The sequence below is a fragment of the Agelaius phoeniceus genome, chromosome 4 (assembly GCF_051311805.1).
Source record: "Agelaius phoeniceus isolate bAgePho1 chromosome 4, bAgePho1.hap1, whole genome shotgun sequence".
In the NCBI taxonomy this organism is placed as follows: domain Eukaryota; kingdom Metazoa; phylum Chordata; class Aves; order Passeriformes; family Icteridae; genus Agelaius; species Agelaius phoeniceus.
The window spans coordinates 67876624-67895501 of NC_135268.1; the positions used below are offsets into that span (position 1 = coordinate 67876624).

An 18878-nucleotide genomic window follows, 5' to 3' on the forward strand; every position below is an offset into this window, starting at 1 on the left:
GGTTTTTTCCCCTCTCTGTTTACTGGTAGTGTGTCAAAGGGAAGTACACACCTCCTGGTACATGTGGGGTGAAGTCATGCCCATACAGCACTTCTGGGCACAGCTCTCAAATCTGACAGTAAGAGAAGAGGAACAAAAAAGCAAAGTTCAGTGTTATTCCAAGTGGGACTGCAGTCCTCTTAACTAGTTGCTATATGATCAACTGTTTTTATTTATCATTCAGGTAGCTGAATAAAATTTATTTTAAAGCCTTAGAAGACAGGATTCTTCTGGGCATTTTAATGCTGGAAGGATATTACTCAAAATGAAAGACAATACCAGAAAGGTGATTCCATGTATTGAGAATGGTTGCGCTTCAGATTAAACAAATTATCTGTTATTGCACCCATTTTTGAGGATTAATTTTATAGCTTTTTATTAAAGCCAGCTGGTTTGACATGGGTAAGGATAAGCCCTTGGCAGGATATGCTCACTGGCAGTGGTGTTTTGCCATAAACGGGCCCAGCAGGCAAGCCTTGCATTACAGATTATTGCAGCTTACGTGGCATCTTCTGGCATTTCACAGGTCTGGTGACAAAAGGTGCAAACCTCCTGCTTTGTTTCAAGGCAGTGTCAAACAGCCCAGATGTACCATTTCTGGTCCCAGTGATGATTCTGAGTGGGATGGGAGACTCCTCCCTTTTCTGCCCTTGCAGTTGCTGCACAAAGCGTTAGGGTTTGGTACAAGGGTTCCCATTGGGCAGGAGGAGGCCACCTCACACCCAGCAGCTGCTTCACATCTGCTCTCATGGCGTGTTTATCTTGTTCCAGGGCGTGTTGGGCAAGCAGTGGCTCTCCGTGCCAAAGCCTTTGGCTTCAGTGTGATTTTCTATGACCCATACCTCTCGGATGGCATGGAGCGTGCTCTGGGACTGCAGCGGGTGAGCACTTTGCAGGACCTGCTGTTCCACAGTGACTGTGTTACCCTGCACTGCAACTTGAATGAACACAATCATCATCTTATTAATGACTTCACCATAAAGCAGGTAATAATCTCTGTGGGTGCCCTCCACACCAGTGCTGGTTGCCAGCTCTGTATAGCATTTATTTCTGTAAATAGGTAGAGTCTCATTTGATAGAAATCTTTCTCTTCTGCTGCTCTAAGATCAAACAGGTCTATAATTGATTAGGAACTAGCTGGTTGTTTATGTATTGTTGCTTTTACTGTCTTTTTGGCTCAGTAACATTGCATTTGTGGAAATAATTTGCTCTTCTTAATATCACTGAGATTTAATGACGTGGCATTGATGTAAAAGCACTTTTTCTGTGTCTTGTAGTAGCTCCTTCCTCTACATGTGTATTTTCAGGTAGCAATTCTGCCTTTCACTGGTGTCCCTCAGTTTGAGTTCTTTTGATGCAATTTAAGGATTATGACTAAATGGCTCCCCCCTGTGCTCAGTCCCGATGTTCACAGAGCACTTCAAGGATGGAGCTCATTTACAGCATTGCATTATTGGGAAAAATAATGTGTCTTGGAATTAGTACCAACTTCTCCATAAAGTTGTAGGTAAAACACAAAATAATAAAGTAATTTCAAGATCTGGGTGTAGTAACTGCTCCAATGTTGAAAAATTTGATAATAGAAGCCAGACAGTTAATGAAAAAGTTTGACTCCAGCTTTAGTGTAGGTAACAGCCAGAAGTAAAACACTGATTCATAAGAATGAAGGCAATGTAGAGGAAAGAAACCCTAAGATAGAATAGTTGATTTGGCTGTTCTTTATATATATATATATATATATATATATGTATATACTGTGGTTTTGTGTCGGTAACAATGACAGTAGTGCTCTTCTACAGTAAAATCATTGCTTGTCTTCTGAGAAATATTTTGTACTTGCTACTCTTGAACTCCAGAACTTACTGAACATGTTCCACAGTCATGTAGGATCATGGCAGGCAACTGACAGTACAACACACTTCTTGATTTCAGAGTTCAGGGATTTTGCAAATCCATCACAACATAAAATCAGGATTTGGGATTTAAAACTCTAAAAAATTAAGAAGCTTAAAATGGAACCAAAGAAACCAGAGCTCTGTCACCCTGCCTTGAATATTGTCTTCTGCTGTATGGCTGGGTACATTCAGTGGGTATTACATGGTGAGATGTCTTTCCAAGCAGACATCAAACCAAAAAGCATTACACTGCATTCCATGGGACCACTGAGCATTGATCACTTTATTATACAGCAATTGTGAAACTGGGGCCAGTTTACCACAGGAAGTTTGAGTGGAGGCAGAGAAATGTGTTGAGCTCTGGAGAAGGCATAGCACATTAATCAGAGAAAGAAACAAAGGAAAACATGTTAAAACTGAGTAATGCCATCTGAAATTAAGTGCCTGTAATAACCTCTGCACTGGAAAGTGTCTTAAGTAAGCATTTATATTCCTATTTGTTATCCTTCATGATCAAAGCAAGGATTAATTAAAGTGCTAGATGATAGTTCTTGCTTTGGGTAGGAGTTTGGGTGAGGCAGTCTGGATAGTAAAGTGGATGTGAAACCCATGAAATTGTAAGCCCTCTGACTGCATAGTTTGTGTAGAGCATATTCTGATTGAGGCTGACAGATGTTGGAGTTGGCCTAGAATTTCTAGAGAGCATTGCATACCATTTTTGACCAATTCTGCATGCTCGTGTCATAACCAGTTTTTAAACAAAGTACAGAGAAGTATGGTGCATCTCATTTCACTGAAGTCTCACCCTGAATTTTGTGGAGTCTGAAATGACATACACTTCAAGTGTCTTTGAAAATTTGGTGCCTGTCTTCTCTTAAGTAACTTTTCTAGTGAATTAATCATTATTCTGTAAAGCCATCCTGCTTGTCCTTGGAGTCCCAGAGTAGCTCAGAGAAGTGTTTCAATGAACTTGTGCTCTTAAGAGACTGAGGTCATCTTTAGTTACACAGATTTGAGAAGAAACTGCAGTTTAAACACAATGCTTTTATAAAGCAGTTCTGCAGGTTCAGTGTAGGTGAATTTAACAGACGTCAGCAGTTCCAGCTGTGAAGCTCTTTCAAGCTTCCACCCATTGTTAAGGATCATCTCCAGCTGCATCCACCCTGACAGTTTATCATGAGTCACACAATTCATTCCCTCTAGAATGCATTTAGGCAGACATGTTCTCTTTGATTTGAATGTGTCTTAGTGCTGGTTCTGGAGTTTTGTAAATAGTCCTAAAATGAAAACTCAAGCAAGGTTGTTGGACAGATTGGACAGAAGATTTTAGCAGGGTTCACTTTAAGTAAAATGTTCATGTCCTTCAGAGGGCCTGTGAATACACCAAGCTGTACTTACAACTCAAATTACCAGTTTGCCCAGAAATGGGAAGGGTATATGAGCTCCCACGAGCCTTTATGGTGAGTCTGCACAGCTGTGAGTAGCTCTTGGGTGAGCCCACCTCTGCTGGTTTTGGTACAGTTCCTACAACTGACCCAGGAACTGGAGGTGCAGTGACTGTTCCCATAAGGAATCTCTTGTTACCAGACCAGCTTAAGATCCTCCCCCAGTTTCTTTGCTGTTCTGATTCCCAAATTAATTACATAAAGCTGAGAGAAGCATCCTTTTGTTCTGCTCCTGTAAGTGGAGTTTGGTTTTGCTGTGTGGATGGATCTCCTGTAGGCCCAGGAGTCTGTAAATGGAGAGAGGCAGGGCCACATTAAACCCAGAGAGTTGGCCAGTAAAATATGGTGGGTTTTTTCTTTATAAAACACTGCAAGCATGTGCATATTAATATTCTGTATGACCTCATTAAAAAAAACCAACCAAAACTGACTTATTCAGACCTTGTTGTTGATGAATTTGGCATTTTGAGTCAGTATTTGAGTGTAAGGATTCATTTTTACCTAAGGTTTAGTTTGATGTGTAGGTTTCATGAAGTTGAGTTGGTGTCAGAATGCTGGGGTTTGCTTATTTTTATGTTGAGAGATGGAGTCAGTACAAAATGAGATTTTCATTTTTCATCTTCACCATGGTTTCTGCCCTTCATGTGCTTTCCTTCATGCACAGAGGTGTTGGAGACATCTGTCAAAGATGAAATACCAGGGTGGCTGGAAGCAGGATGTTGTAATTTATGTTTATTTCAGTACCATTTCTCTTATTTAAACTGCCACTTTGTTTTCAAGTTGTGGATGTATTATGGTGTAAATTGTTGTAGTTCTCCCCATACTGATGGTAGTGTCATCTGCAATGCTAATCTGCACAATGCACAGCACAGCTTCTCTCCTGGGCACACGGCGTTCTCAACCAAATTCATTTTCATGCCTTTTAATTGAATAATAGAAGGATTCTTTAGACCTTTATTTGAAAAGTCTCACAGGGGAGGAGGAAGCTGAAGTAACAAAAATAAATAATGCATACATCTACTGTGTTTTGGCAACTAAAGGGAAAAGTGTTTGAAAATCCAAAAGGATTGATTTTTCTGAAAAATTCATGTAGGCTTTTATTTGTGTGAAAGTTGAAAGCCACAAAATATGAATTTGTTTAAGAATGCGCTGTAGTTTCTGTCTCATGCAATTTCACAGTGAAATAAAAAGGCATAAAATGATCTGTCACTTTCATATGCACAGTTGTATCTTTTGATCATGTTACTGCACAATATCTGAAACAAGGCTTCTATTAAAAGACACTACTTACAAGAAACAAAAGGTTATTAAGTGCTGTGAAATAGCATTTTATGTTGGAAGCATCACATTTGATGGTACTTTCCAATGGAAAGGGAAGACAACTGTTACAGTTTAAACCAGCTGAATAGCCTTTGTTGTAATGGATGCTTCTTTTGAGTAAAAAAATAATGCCACAACGATTTTATTTCATTTATTTTTATTTCATCATTCTTGTTTTTAACTTTCCCTAGATGAGACAAGGGGCTTTCCTGGTCAACACAGCTCGAGGTGGGTTAGTAGACGAAAAAGCACTTGCACAGGCCCTGAAGGAAGGAAGGATACGAGGGGCAGCCTTAGATGTACATGAGTCAGAACCATTCAGGTGCTTTTCCTTTTCTTTTCTTTTTATTTTGTTCACTTTCTTATTTTTAAGTCTTAGTGCATGATACGATAAACAGCAACAAGTAAATTGAGTTTTCTGTTCATTTGGTAGCTAAATATTCCTTAGCAAAGCAGCATGAATCTGTGCAGCACTGGACTAATGCAAATGTAGATGGAGTTTGTGTATGTGGTTAGAGGTGAAAAAAGTGACATCCAAGATTTAATTCCTTAAAAAGAAAAATAAAACAAAACCAGTGGGTTTATTTAATAGAAATATCAGGAACCTGAGTTCAAATCCTGGCCATGGCTTTGAGGAGAGTGCACCTTTGCCACTGATGCAGCTCTGGAGGCAAATGATGCCTGAACAGGGTCCTTCAAAGGCAAAGAGTTGAGATGTGGTGTGAGAAGTGCTTTATGACACCTTTCTGAAGGAAAATATATTTGTCCAGATTGCCTCTGCAGGAAAGCCATAAGTGTGTGAGAGGTTGCAAAAAAAGGTTCAGGAAGGCTGTCAGAGTGCAGGTTTTATTTTGTTTTACCCTTTATAAGGGGACTAGTAACTCTGCTGTCAGTAGCAGGGCTGGTAGCACAAGCCTGAGTTTTTGAATTACTAAGTCCAGAGTTTCAGGCAGTAATGCACCACTCAGTGGCATTGGCATTGAGATATCAGCACTCCTCATCAAAATGAGCCTATTTCATATGTCCTTGAGGCTTGAGAACAGACTGCTGTGGCTTGGTCCTTGCATGTGACAAGACTTTTTCAGGCTGGGCAGGGAAAATTGTTATTTTTAACTGGAACAATCCACATAAGTTTTTGAAGAAGAACAGATTCAGGGTAGGTTGCAAAGACTGGAGAGAGGACAGTATCTCTCATTCCAGTTTGAGGGCAAAATAAAAACTTTGAAAAAATAGAATACTATCGTTTTAGTTAGAATTTTTATATCTGCTGAGGCATGATGCCACATCACAAATAGTTAATTTTATTTATGCATACCCTGGATTCATTTACTCCTAAAGGCAGTCATTGCAATGCAGTAGTGCTGTGCAAAGCCAGAGTGGAGCAGCTCAGGGGACTTGCAGCTCCATACATTTTTCCCAGTTGCTGTCTGGGATCTGCACAAGCAGCCCACTACACCTCTGGGAAGCCCCATTTCCTGCATGGAGATGCCATGTGCAGAGATTCAGCTGCAGGATTACAGCCACAGTTTCCTTTGGCTTCAGTGCTGCATGTCTATCTGATTGCAGCATGCTCTCTTTATTCAAGAGTTTTGCCAGATATTTTGATGTTTATTGAACTGCAGATGAAATCTATCATTTTATGAGTTATGACCAACCTTGAAAGCACGCTTTTGTCTTAAAATATTTGCTCTCCTGTTACAGTTGACTGCAAGATTATTAAAACTGGAAATGAGTAGGAGGAGCAAGTTTCCATTATTTTCAGTTTCTCTACTTTGTATCTGTGATAACACTTTTACACAGATTCATTGCTTTCCCTAAAAAACAATTGTAAATTTCCTTCTTTTTGTGGAGTTTCTATAAAGAAATGGGAAAAAATAGATAGTTAAAAATAAAAGAAAAAACCCTGAATTATCCAAAAGGCATTGAGGCTACTGATGAACACACTTCTGATTTGGAAATAATTGTAAGATTTTTTTCTTTCAATGATTAGATGTCATACTGACAGAAAGAGAAGAGCTTTGTTAGTTAATGCAATAGAAGTAAAATTGTGATGACCTAGACAAATGGAATGACATCCTAAATTAATTTGGGTTTTCCTTTATGCATTTCTGCCCCAGAACTGGAGTGGCAGTGACTGTAGTTACAGTAAGTGCATTGGACAGAAGCTAATGTTGCTGCTATACTTAAGTTCCACCCTTTGAGTCTATAAAAAGTGATTGTTGCTTATTTATACCCTAAATAGTACATTAAATTAACAGAATTAAAAACAAACTCAATAAGGAATGGAAATGCAATTCTTTTGTGTTGTAGAAATTAATCTGTGTATGTACAAATCCATCTGGATTGCCCACCTTGCTTTTCCCCTTGCCCCCCCAATATTTTTTTGTCATTTGATCTTGTTTTAAATTTTCATTTAGCTTTAGTCAGGGCCCCTTGAAGGATGCACCAAACCTGATCTGTACCCCACATGCAGCCTGGTACAGTGAACAAGCCTCCATTGAGATGCGGGAGGAAGCAGCACGAGAGATCCGGAGGGCGATCACAGGTACTGACTCACATTGCTGTTCTTGTTAGCTCCTTCAGCCTGTAGTTCTTGTTAAGAAACCTATTTCTCCAGGCTTGAAAGATGCCTAAAAGCAGCAGCCTTGGGTTTTGTTTCTAATAAGTGGAACTCAGGAATCAGCAAATGCTCACTAAGTCTGTTCTCAGAATTGGAACAAGTAATTTTGGAGGTCCTTTGCAATTACAAAGGCAAGGCAGGTATTGCAGAATTTTTTCATGTAAAGCAAATGTATTTATATGTGAGAAGTCATCTGCTTTTTTCTTTGTTGCATATAACTATTACCCATTGATGGATTTGCAAGTCCTCCTGGTATTGCTGGTATCTTCCTTAGCTTTTCCTAGAATCTCCTTTATACTTGTCATGAGCAGTTCTCTATGTAAAGTTTTCAGTATTTTGTTGGGAGGTTCTATTTTAGATGCTCCCCTCTTTAAAGCCTTGCTAAAGAAGTCTGGCATTTTAAAGGGCAGAGTGTCTTTGTTATATAACTGCCATGTAATTGTAAACTGCTCACATAAGAGAAAACAGCTACGTCTCAAACATGCACTGCTAATAAATAAAATGAGAGGACTGAGCCATTTGGCATGGGTTTGAATCCCTTGTAGCCTAAAATAAAAGGAAGGATTTTCATACTGGAAAATGATTCATTAAGCACTAATGTTTTCCCTTTAGTTGGACTTTGCTGTGTCCCCCTTGGCAATAGTGTCTGAATGCTCTGCAGACATGCAGGGCCATCTGTGTCACCTTGAGAGTAGTTCAGTGCCAACACATTGCTCTGTTACACAAAAAGCACTGGCAGTAGCCTTCCCTCTGCCTTGTGCCTAGAGAGGCCAGGCAATTTAGTTTCATTTATAGCCTGTGCAGAAAGAAGATTCTCTTCTGGATGCTAATTAAAGACACCTCTTAAACTCCTGAGCTGAATTGTCCTTTACTGGATGATTCCACTCTGTTTTAGAGGTGACCTGAGGAGCCTGACCATCCTTTTCCTGGAATTGGTGCTTGTGGCTGTACTCCAGAACTCCAGTGGTACATTTGTTTGTTTGTCAGGGTGTTCAGTAACTGTTGCCTGCTCCCAGATAGCTCTGGGAGAGATTGCACAAACCAGCATCTGATACCTGCATGAGGGAGGACTGATGTGCAAATCAGCATTAATTAGGCTATTGTCTGAAAGTAAAGAAGAGCCAGCTATCCAGAGCTAGTTTTATGTTAAATTTGTGCAGTAGCCCAAGCATATGTCCCTAGGAAGGCAGACCCACAGTTCCTTCAAGTGTGTGATGGTGCTCTCAGCAATCTGGATCATTGATTTGTATCGAAGCTGTCAGCACTTCAGTGTTTGCATATGGTTTTTAGTAAGATCAAACTGAGACCAGCATTAAGGAGGTGAGAATGACATTGAATTGCAGTGAAACAAATGTAGGAAAGATACAGGAAATGTGGGATAAAGCTGGATATATGAAATCCATAGGGGAGCACAAAGAGAGGGCGCAGAGAGGGAGAATAATTGGAAAAAGGTGTGAAGTGTAGGAATGAAGGCTGTGACTACCATCTGACAATAAAAATGTTAAGTGTTTCTGCTGTTGCTTAAAAGTCAGTGATGTTGTGATGTGTAAAACAGAAATAATCAGCAAGAGATTAAATACCATGAAATATATTTTTAAACTCGAAAGCATTCCAAGTATGAAGAAGGAGGACCACTGGAATGGATATAAGAGATAGGCAAGCATGGCAAGTGAAAAGATCATTAGAAGTTTAAAATAAAAAAAAATACTACTAGGTTTTGAGAGGAGACTAGTAGAACATGCCTACAGAGGTTAGCAAAATGAAGAGTGAGGTGGGCAAAGAGGAAGACAGGATTAGAAGAAAGATACTGTTTAAATTTGTGGACAGTTCTGGCAGAAGTTTAGATGGATGTATATTACAGCTACATTTTGAAGATGATTTCTAGGTGGTTCACCTGTAATGGGGCATGTAGCTCACTTTGTTCAGTCCTGAGCTAAAAGCCCTTTCAGGTTGTGCACAGGAGACGTGACAGGTTCAGGGACATCAGCTGAAGTCATGGAGTAACCCTATTTGATGGTATCCATTCCACAAAAAGCAGTTCTGTGAAAAGGCTTTTTTACAGCCCCATTGTGGCCAGGCTGGTGGGTAGATAGAGCAGGCAGAGATAGTGAAGTCCTTAATCAGATTTCCAGTAGGAGCTGGAGACAGAAGGCTGAGTTCTTTACTGATGGAGCATGGTCAGTTTTTGAAAGGGTTTCTGGAGTACCATTGCCAGCAGTGGCAGGGGTGGACTCAAAATTACCTCTTTCTGCCCCTCTGTGCAAATGCACTGTAAGATTGAACTTCAGTGAAGACACAGTAAAACAGATGTCAGAAAAAACACATGCTCCAATTGATGTCTCTCCATTTAAAATAGGTGGAAACTTTACTATTGCTATGAAAAAAATCTGTGTTGGATCTGCTCATGCCATTTGTAGTGGGGCTGAAGACAGTCACAGGTTTGTCCAGTGCTGAATTGAGGATTCAGGTTGACAGATTTTCCAGTCTTAAAGCTTCAGTTGTACTTCAGAGGTTAAGGAAGGGTTTTGAAGAAGTGAAGAAAGGAAATTCTGGTGTATTTTCATTTTATGTAGGAATGAAAGGCATGGCTGAGGATTAATGCATTGCAGTAAATAAAAGTGAAGAGCAATTTAGGTAAAGAAGGGAAAGTTCAGGAGGACAGGGAATAAGTGTTGGTCATATTCAGGTTTATGACACAATTCCATTCAGAATTCTATATTTTTCATTAAGTGTTTTTAGTTGCTGTTACAGATGGAAGGAAAAGGAGGAAAGTGATGTTAAGGATAGAAAGCAGGGAGCTAGATTACTGAATTTGATTGGTGGCTCTGCTTTATATCCAAATTACAGCTTCTTGGAAAGATAACTCTTACTGATTTTGGTTCTCCTGAGACCCTGTATGCAATAGATAAAGAGAGACAGGAAAATCAAAATTAAGCAGAGCATTTCAGCCATTATTGCCTAAGTCCCAGGCAAAAGGCTACAGCAATGATCAGAAACAAGCTCTTAGTGCCATTTTATGTATTGATTTAAATACACAAATATTTGTAAGTATTTTTAACATAGACATACTAAGAGTATAAGGCACACAATTTTAATACATTTTTATTTCCTCTTTCTTGCTTCATCTTAGGTCGTATTCCAGACAGTCTGAAAAACTGTGTTAACAAAGATCACTTGACTGCAGCTACACATTGGGCCAGTATGGACCCTGGAGTTGTTCATCCAGAGCTTAATGGTGCTGCATACAGGTAAGTGTGCTGAAGAGGTAGAAGAAACACCTCCATAATTCAGTGTAGGTATTCAAGAATAGATAAAAGACTTTCCTATTAATGATTGAACATCATTAATAGGAGTGCTTTTGCATGACACACCAGCTATATTTGTTTTGTAATTGTTGTGTGCAGAAGAATAATCTCGTTTTGCTAGTTGATATCAGTCATGCTGTGTCTGACTATAAATCCTCTTACAGTATTTTTTTGGTCAGTATATGAGCAATATGCATTTGTTTGTATGTTCAAGTAAAACAATTCTGGTCTTCTCCAGTGTTGCAGTGGAAGTGTTGTGGTTTTTTGCTGAAGGTAATGCTGCAGCTGTAGGTTACAGAAAGACTGTCACTGATAAACTTGCAGTGTTTTGTGGCCTCCAGACACAAGAGAGAACAAGTAACTCAGTATTGAAAACAGTGCAACAGCCTGTGGTGATTATGAAAATATGTTTAAAATAGCTTTTTCTAAATTATATGTTTAATTTTTAAGCAGCAGCATTTGAGAGACTTGATCTATGTATTCTCAGTCAACTGTGAAAGCAGGTCTTAATAATTAATAGAAAGGGGCAATTTTTTACATCTAATATGCACATTCCTTAGTTACTTTGTTTGCTCCAGAGTCATTCTCTCTCCCTTTACCCCTAGCAGCTATTCTAGCAGCAGACTCTTCCTAGTAGCCAGCTTCAGACAACTTTTATTTATGAAAAACACCTGCAGTTTTTGTATTTTCCAGTATGATATTTACACATAAGTAGGATGAAAGTGGCAGAAAGCTCCAACTGCCAGATTCCCTCAATGCCTTGAGGAAAGGAGCAGTGCAGTCCTCTCACTATTTTGTCATAGCTCATTATCCTAATCCTCATCTTTCCACTGTCCTTCCTCAGGCATCTACTTTACCTTTGTTATTGTTTAGGAGGACTCCCCATACTTTTAGTAGAGGGGGGATTCCTAATTTTGTTATCCTGTCCCAGTGACTTGGAACAATCTCATCAGAAAGGGATGGAGGGGATGTCAGGGATGAGTGTGACCACCCTGTGTCACATCAGGAGCCATAAGTGCAGCAAGGGAAAAGAATGACTTGGATTTGGTGATCACATCACTTGATGTTTATTTCTGGCAGTATGCCCATAGCCCTAAATATCTAAGAAGGGTGTTTTTATTTGCTTAAATGAGAAGCTCAAGCACACATGTTCTCCTCCACACAGCATCTGGTTTCATGGACTTCATTTTGGAGTAGTGAGGACATGGCTGAATGTAATTGGGGCTTAAAGGCAGGTGTTGCTGGACAGGAGGTAATAACTCCAACCCTGTCATGGCAGTTAAGAACAGGGGTTCATGCCCAAATAAAATGCAGCTTTTTGTTCTCATTTTGGGGGTCACAAGTCCAGCAGAAGCAGGCTTTGCAGCCTGCTTAGGAAATTAATTTTAACTTGGGAATGTTTGAGGGAGTTAATGATTTACAAGGTAAAGACCATATGTATTCAATTTAAGCAGGATAAACACAGAACTGAGTGGCTTTTTAAGACATTGTTTCAGTCAATTTTTTTGATAAAGAAAATCTATTGTAAAATTCCGATTCCATTATTTTCAAATGCAAAATAAAAGTAATTTTAGGAATTTTGTGGCAGGAGTTAATAGTTATACAATAAATGTTAAAAGCTTTTTGGAGGGGTAATAGAATAGTGTTTGAATGTGGATAAAGGCAGTTACTACTGTGTGAAGTGTAAAATATGCATCACTTGAAGCCCAGGTTTTATGAAGAAATTGATTTCAGTGTTTGCTGGTGCTTAATTCCTACCTGGATTAAGTACAGCATTTGAACTGATTGTTCAAACCAAGTTTTTTCATCTTTTCCTTGCAATCCAAGATGATGTTGAGCTAAGTGTGTTCTGGAGTCTTTCACAGACACTACAATGTTTCAGATGTGCTAATAACTGTATCATACTCATGTAATTGCATTGGAAGATAAGACCTAGGATAATAATTGATATGTTAAAAAATGCAGATATCTCTTCTGGCTGTTTTATTTTGGGTATATAATTCACTTGTATTTTGATGTAGGACAGAAATCTCAAATTATCAGATATTATCACAAGCTAAGAACACTGAGCATTAGTCAGCAGATTGTAATCTAGATCATCTGAATATCATCACATTCTGGGGAAAACAAAACCATTTACTGTGTGAAATATAAGACACTCTATCAACACTAAAGGTCATGCAAACAGGACCTATCCCATGAGTAAAGATCAACAATACTCCTGAGAAGAAATTATTGTAGTGGTCTTGGTGAAGCAGCATAACATACCCTGATCTTGTGTTATCACTGTGTATTTGTTACTGAGCTGTGAAATAACCCCCTGCCACTTCCTGTGTCAGAGCAGACAGGTCTTAGGCACAGAGAAATTCAACTGTCAGGAACAGTGGTTGTACCATTTATAGACATTTCCACACATCTTCCTGCCTCCCAACAGGTGGAGGATAAGGCTGGATATGGCTCTGAGCAGCCTGGTCCATTGGAGGGTGTCCCTGCCCATGGCAGGCAGTTGGAACAAGCTGGTCTTTAAGGTCCCTTTCATCACAAACCATTCCATGATTCTGTGAATACCTCAGTACTGAAGTTATTCTGTGAATAACTAACTACATGGATGAGCATGGCTGGATGTGGGTAATTCAGGAGTTATTTCATGTTGAGGTGCTTCACTGGTGATTTTCAGATTCAGTGCATGATAACAGAGTGCACTTAAAAATTGCAACTCTTCTAGGACAGACTCAGTTACTTTAACAGAGCTGGCTATAGTGAATTCAAGGTGCTTCTGCAGTTTAAAAGATAGATGAGAGTAAAGTAGAAATTGAAGTTGCCCATCTGTTGTAATTAAGAGGGCTAGTGTGTTTTTTCTCCTAAATTAAGACTACATAGGGGAAGGGGATGGAAGAGAATGAATTAATTGAGAGGTGTAACTGATTGCTCACTTCTGCTATCACAAAAATTTAGTTCAGTGGACATACTACTTGGAAATCATTTCAACTCACTGCTGCCAGAGGAGGAACATGAAGGGGGAACTTCATGAAGTGCTGGAGAGGATGTATTTGCTGGTTAAGAATAGAAAAAATGGAAATACTGGAAAAGCAATAAACAGCAGAAAAAGGGAAAGTTATATAGAATACATATGCTCATGGATAGAGGCTGGAATTTATGTGCCCTTTCAGAGACAGGATTTGAGCAACACTGATGATTAAAAAGGGCCAAAAATTTCCTAAAGAGGATTGCAAAGCAGGGTTAGGAGTTGTCAAGTACAGTGCAGTTTCTATGGAACAGGATGGTATCTGCATATTGGCTGCTGCCACTGTGTGGCTTTAGGACAAGAAAAACAATTATAGGGCCTCTGGATGTTGCTAAAAGTCTGTAGGAAACCTGTACCTGGGGTGAGGTGCTGGCAGGTAGGATCCTGGTGATTATGACTTGGTGTCCATGGGAATGTCCTTATATTCATAAAGAATATTTGTGTCAGAGTAGAATTACAGATGTGCAGTTTGAAATGTTTAATGTGCTCATAAGGTAACTCTTAGTGCTCCTGATCCAGCACTGTCCATTTTCACAAGGGGAGGCTCTGGCTTTTCTTCCTGAGGAAAACACAGTTGCAGAAGTTGCTCTCTCCTTGACTTTTTTCCAGCTTTGGTCTGTTGATACTGAGGGAATATGTTGTTAGAAAGTAGAGATGAACAGCTGCAGTGTTGGACTTTTAAATGGAAATTTGTGTCATGTTGTGTGTCTTGCAAAGCACCTAGAATAACAGAAAAGCTGTTTCAAAATTAAATTTAGGTAAAACAATACTGTCTGACAGTTTTCATAGGCACTGAAGCAAATTTGATTAATAAGATTCAAATGGAGTTACTGAAACAAGCAACTAATTCCATTAGCAACTGCAAATTAATTCCAAGGAACCTCTGTGGAGAGGGAATTAGCATAGGAAGCCCTGTAAATATATGTACAGTTGGGAGCAAAGTTATCTGGCCTGCAGGTGGTGTGATCAGTCACAGCCTCGTTACCCAGCTCAGATTGTAGTCAGTGCTGGGGTGTGTAGGAGTCTTTGCCAGGATGACCAGAGCAGTGTGTGGTGTCCCTGTTGTCCCTGTGCCATGTCAGTGCTGCTAAACCCCTCTGGCTCTGTGTTTCCAAAAGTGGTTCCCATGATGTTTCTGTGGTGGGAGCAAGAAAACAACTCAGAGTGCTTGCATCCAGCTTTTTTCTCCTGTGTCTTGCCTAAGTTCTGCACTAATTTTCTGCCAGTTTGAGGGAACTTGGGATGAGCAGCATGAACACATATTACCATGGAAAAGATGCAGAAATGGGGTGAAATTCCCAGGTGCATTGAGCTGTGATGGGGAAAAAATCAACAGCAGAATAATGTACTTGAAAAAAGCTTGACCAAGTGCCTCTTGTCCCACATAGTTCTGGGTAAATACCTGGGTAGCAAAAGCTGCAGTAAGTGGTGGTTTGTTGTCTTGAGGCTTTCAAATGGATAATGCTCTCACCAGGATGCTTGGGTGGGCAGAGTGCAGCAGGGGAGAATGAGGGAAATGAGGGATGAGTGTGCAACTTTATGATGAGGACAGGAGGCAAAGGGTCAGTGCTAAGTGGCCAGTGTGACATAACTTGCAAATAGGTATTGAGGTATTTGGCTAAAAACACCCACATATTTTTATTAAATCCATGTGTAGCTGTTTCTATACAGCACTGTGAAGTACCAGTGTTCATCAATTACATCTGAAGTTTGTGATTGGAACAGTAGATTTGCAAGATTTTTTTAGCTTGATAACATCAGAGCCATCATAAAATCAAGCTGAATCAGAGGGTGATTCTTTTGTTGAATGCATGAAATATTTAGGCCTCAGTGTTTGTCCAGCTAGAGGAAGAAAACTTTAAGACCATCCATAAATTTTGTGTTTGCATTCCTCTTTCTTGCAGTCTGCCTAAAGCACTTGTCCTTGTGTAAGTGGCACTTGTTCTCCTTCAAACAAGTGCAGTGGCAAGTTTGCTGCTGAAAAGGTTACTCAGGTGCAATAGTTTGTCATCTTATTATTGTGTGGGTGTCATGGCTTTTTGGGGGAGCTGTCAAGAAGCTAAGACTGCAAAAATAGTGTAAATAAATACTTTTTCAAACCGCAGCAATGAAAATATAAAATTCCTACCTGAGAATGAAAGAGGGAAAAAAGGAAAAGTTGTAGAGAACATATTGCACAGACCTAGCTGGGTTTACTTCTTGTTGAGGTTATCCTTTGAGAGGAGCAAAACTTGAAGGTGGTTTCTTTTGCTGTGCTGTTACTCCTGCTATTAAATCTGAAGAAACAATTTGGCAAACTTTCATGTCTCATTTGGTTAAAATACAGCATCCCTTGCTTTATTTAGCAGCATCTGTATGTGGCATCTCACCTGGAGATGAGAGCAGTTAGAGAGATCTCTAACTGGTCTGAAAGCAAAAGAAGCATCTCTGTAGCTCTAGAAGGAGGAGGGTGGGTGTGGAAACCCAGAGCACCAGGAATGTTTCTCTGTCTGCTCTGGGGTGCCCTGACCCCCAGGGCAGCACTGACTTTCACCCTCATCCATGGAGAAAGTTTCCCAGACTTCAAGATAGACTGGAATCCACAAAAGTGTGAAATAGATTATAGAGAGTAGTGTAGGTGAATCACTTGGGGAGAAATTGAGGTTTTGGGATTTTTAGTATGTTGTGGATGGAAGCAAGATGGAGGGCACAGGGTGTCTTCCTGGGTTTCCCCTTCATGCTTCTTCCTTCTTCATGGGTTTGGGTGGCATTTTGTAATTGGGCAGAAAAGTCTGCATTGTGGGCTCTTTGGGATCAGTTATGGGTTAAAAGGAAAAATAATCCGGGTGTCCTTTCTTAATTGGATAGTTTAGCCTTAAAAGCCCTTGTAACAAAAGATTGTTGGCCATTTTGTGCCTTCTAATGAAAAGCTGCAGAACTCACAGCACTGAGACTGTTTTACTGATAAGAAATAACAAACACTTGAGTGTGAACATGAACTACCATCTCCAGTGCCTTCAATCCAGACCCAGAAAAACCCACAACTGGTAGAGCCACAGGTGGCTCTCTGCTCAGCCAGCTCCTGGTTTCAATGTCTGCTTTGCTTTTCTCCTCCCAGCAGGTATCCCCCGGGCGTGGTCAGCGTGGCTTCCACTGGCATACCTGCAGCAGTAGAAGGAATAGTCCCCAACCCCATGTCTCTATCGCACGGGCTCCCTGCCGTAGCCCACCCGCCCCACGCTCCTTCCCCCGGCCAAACTGTCAAACCAGAAGCTGATAGAGACCACCCGAGCGACCAATTGTAGCCAACAACAGCATTCCCAGCATCGGAGACTTCAGCCACAGCGTGGAAAACGACTCAAAACAAAACAAAACCCTGGATTTTGATGAAAGGCAAAACCATGAACTTACAGGAGGAGACGATTATTGGTTTAGAAACTGGTCCAATATACAGTATAAAAGGAAAAGGTGGGAGACAAAAAGAAGATTTGGAAACATTTTTTTCCTCCGTATAAATTGTAGTTTGTCCCTGTCCAGTGGACTGATTCACTGTTTCTGTGTCCTATGGGTTCTTTGTTAAGCAAGAGAAGTTAGTAGTTAATTATATCATGAATGTACTTGTCTGTGTACAGTTTCTAGAACATTAAAAAGGGTTTGTTTGCTTAGCTGTCAACAAGGAAAAACATAAGGGAGGCATTCAGCAAACCAGTTTTGAGATTAAAAATTCTTTCTTTTATATTTTCAAACATGCCCAAAAATGAGGCAGTTGGCAAACTTCTCAGGACAATGAATTTTTCCCATTTTTCTTTCTACGCCACACAGTGCATTGTTTTTTCTACCTGCTTGTCTTATTTTTTAGAATAATTTAGTAAACAAAAGAAAAACAGTTTCTCCTAATTTTGGCATGAATTCCCTTATTTCAAAATGAAGACAACCTTTCAAAGAGATTTTGAGGAAAACAAAAAGGTTTTGTATAAACGAGCATTGTGCTTTTTGTCACCAGTTAAAGTATATATTATTGGTGGTATCTGGAAAAGGCACTAGACTACTGAAAAGTAGCAGCATTTCATTGCCTACATTGATTCCTTCCTGGTAATGTGGTAGGCTAGCAATATTTTTGGTTAAAATCATGTTTGTGACTGTAACCATTTGTATGAATTATTTTAAAGAAATAAAAATCCCAGACAAATATCATATGTGTAAAAATTTTTATTTCTAGTAACTGTTTATTCAACTTTTATTAGGTTTCTTAGCTGTAATTTTTAAACAGATGCTGTCAAGTATTTCATTTCTAGCTTTACTTTGCTCTCTGTTGTTTGTAATACTGTCTTGGAAGCTTGAAAAATAAAAAAAAAATAATTCTTTCCATACCATTTTTCCCTTTACATTTCGTAAATGTTGATCTTTTTTCCTGTGTTTCTAATGGAGTTTGAAATTAAGATGGATTTTGATTTGTACACCGGCATCATCAGCTACAATGTGGTAACAGCATTTATGCCACCACTGTGGGCAGAGCAGAGGAGGTACAACAGCAACACAACAACAGCAGTAATAATAATAATAATAAATGTCTTTTGCCGAAGTCCAACACCAGAAGTGTCCATTGTTTTATTTGTTTCTCTGATGATGGAAGGCTGCAGCAGATCTAATTGTGTTTGCTTTATTGAAGGAGTTTGTTTCTTTGAGCACAGGCAGAAGTGTGTTCCAGGCAGGTTAGATTCCAGCTGGATGCTGTTCAAACCTTTCCTGTGCTCCTGGGTAAGGCGTCCTTCATCTCTAAACATTTTTTAAAAAATCAAAAGTTTAGCTGCTTCAGGAGGAAAATCCATGTTGGGTAAAACTGAACCTGGGCATGACCTTCATTGGTGGTCTGTTGTCTCTTTTCACTATTAGTCTGAACAGAGCATCCACCTAAACTTGGTGAGCTGGTTTTATGGGATCTCTGGAAAGTTTTGGCCCCCTTCCTGCAGGTCTGCAGAGCAGCCTCCACCTCAGTTCAGGAAAGGGTAAGAGTCTGTAAATCAAAAAACTCTGAAATTTGTGGGTCTCAATGCAGGGAGCACAATATACAGTGAAATTTTATCTATGGAAGAGAGGAAGTTTTTTGCCTTGAATATTTAGAGCTAAAAATGTCATCTATTATAATTTATTTGATGGTAAAACTGTTTCTGTTCCCTCTGTGAAACAAAACAGAAAACAGCCCTAAAGCTGCAAGTTATCCCAGCAATGACACTTTTAAGAGCTTTGAGG

The 18878-nt window shown here is 39.7% G+C and overlaps 1 protein-coding gene across 13 annotated transcripts in view; it reads left to right on the forward strand.

The window, feature by feature from the left end:
• CTBP1 (C-terminal binding protein 1) overlaps positions 1 to 18218 on the forward strand; it is a 182341-nt gene extending 164123 nt beyond the window's left edge. For 11 of the 13 annotated variants that reach the window (XM_077177829.1, XM_077177836.1, XM_077177834.1 and 8 more), the window contains 5 exons: positions 811 to 1025; positions 4891 to 5021; positions 7117 to 7244; positions 10450 to 10567; positions 16747 to 18218. In XM_077177829.1, coding sequence (XP_077033944.1) covers positions 811 to 1025; positions 4891 to 5021; positions 7117 to 7244; positions 10450 to 10567; positions 16747 to 16933 — 779 coding nt within the window. In that variant the 3' untranslated portion in view covers positions 16934 to 18218. The remainder of the gene's footprint in view (positions 1 to 810; positions 1026 to 4890; positions 5022 to 7116; positions 7245 to 10449; positions 10568 to 16746) is intronic. The other 2 variants (XM_077177831.1, XM_077177832.1) reach the window with 2 other exon arrangements.
• Positions 18219 to 18878: the final 660 nt, after the last annotated feature.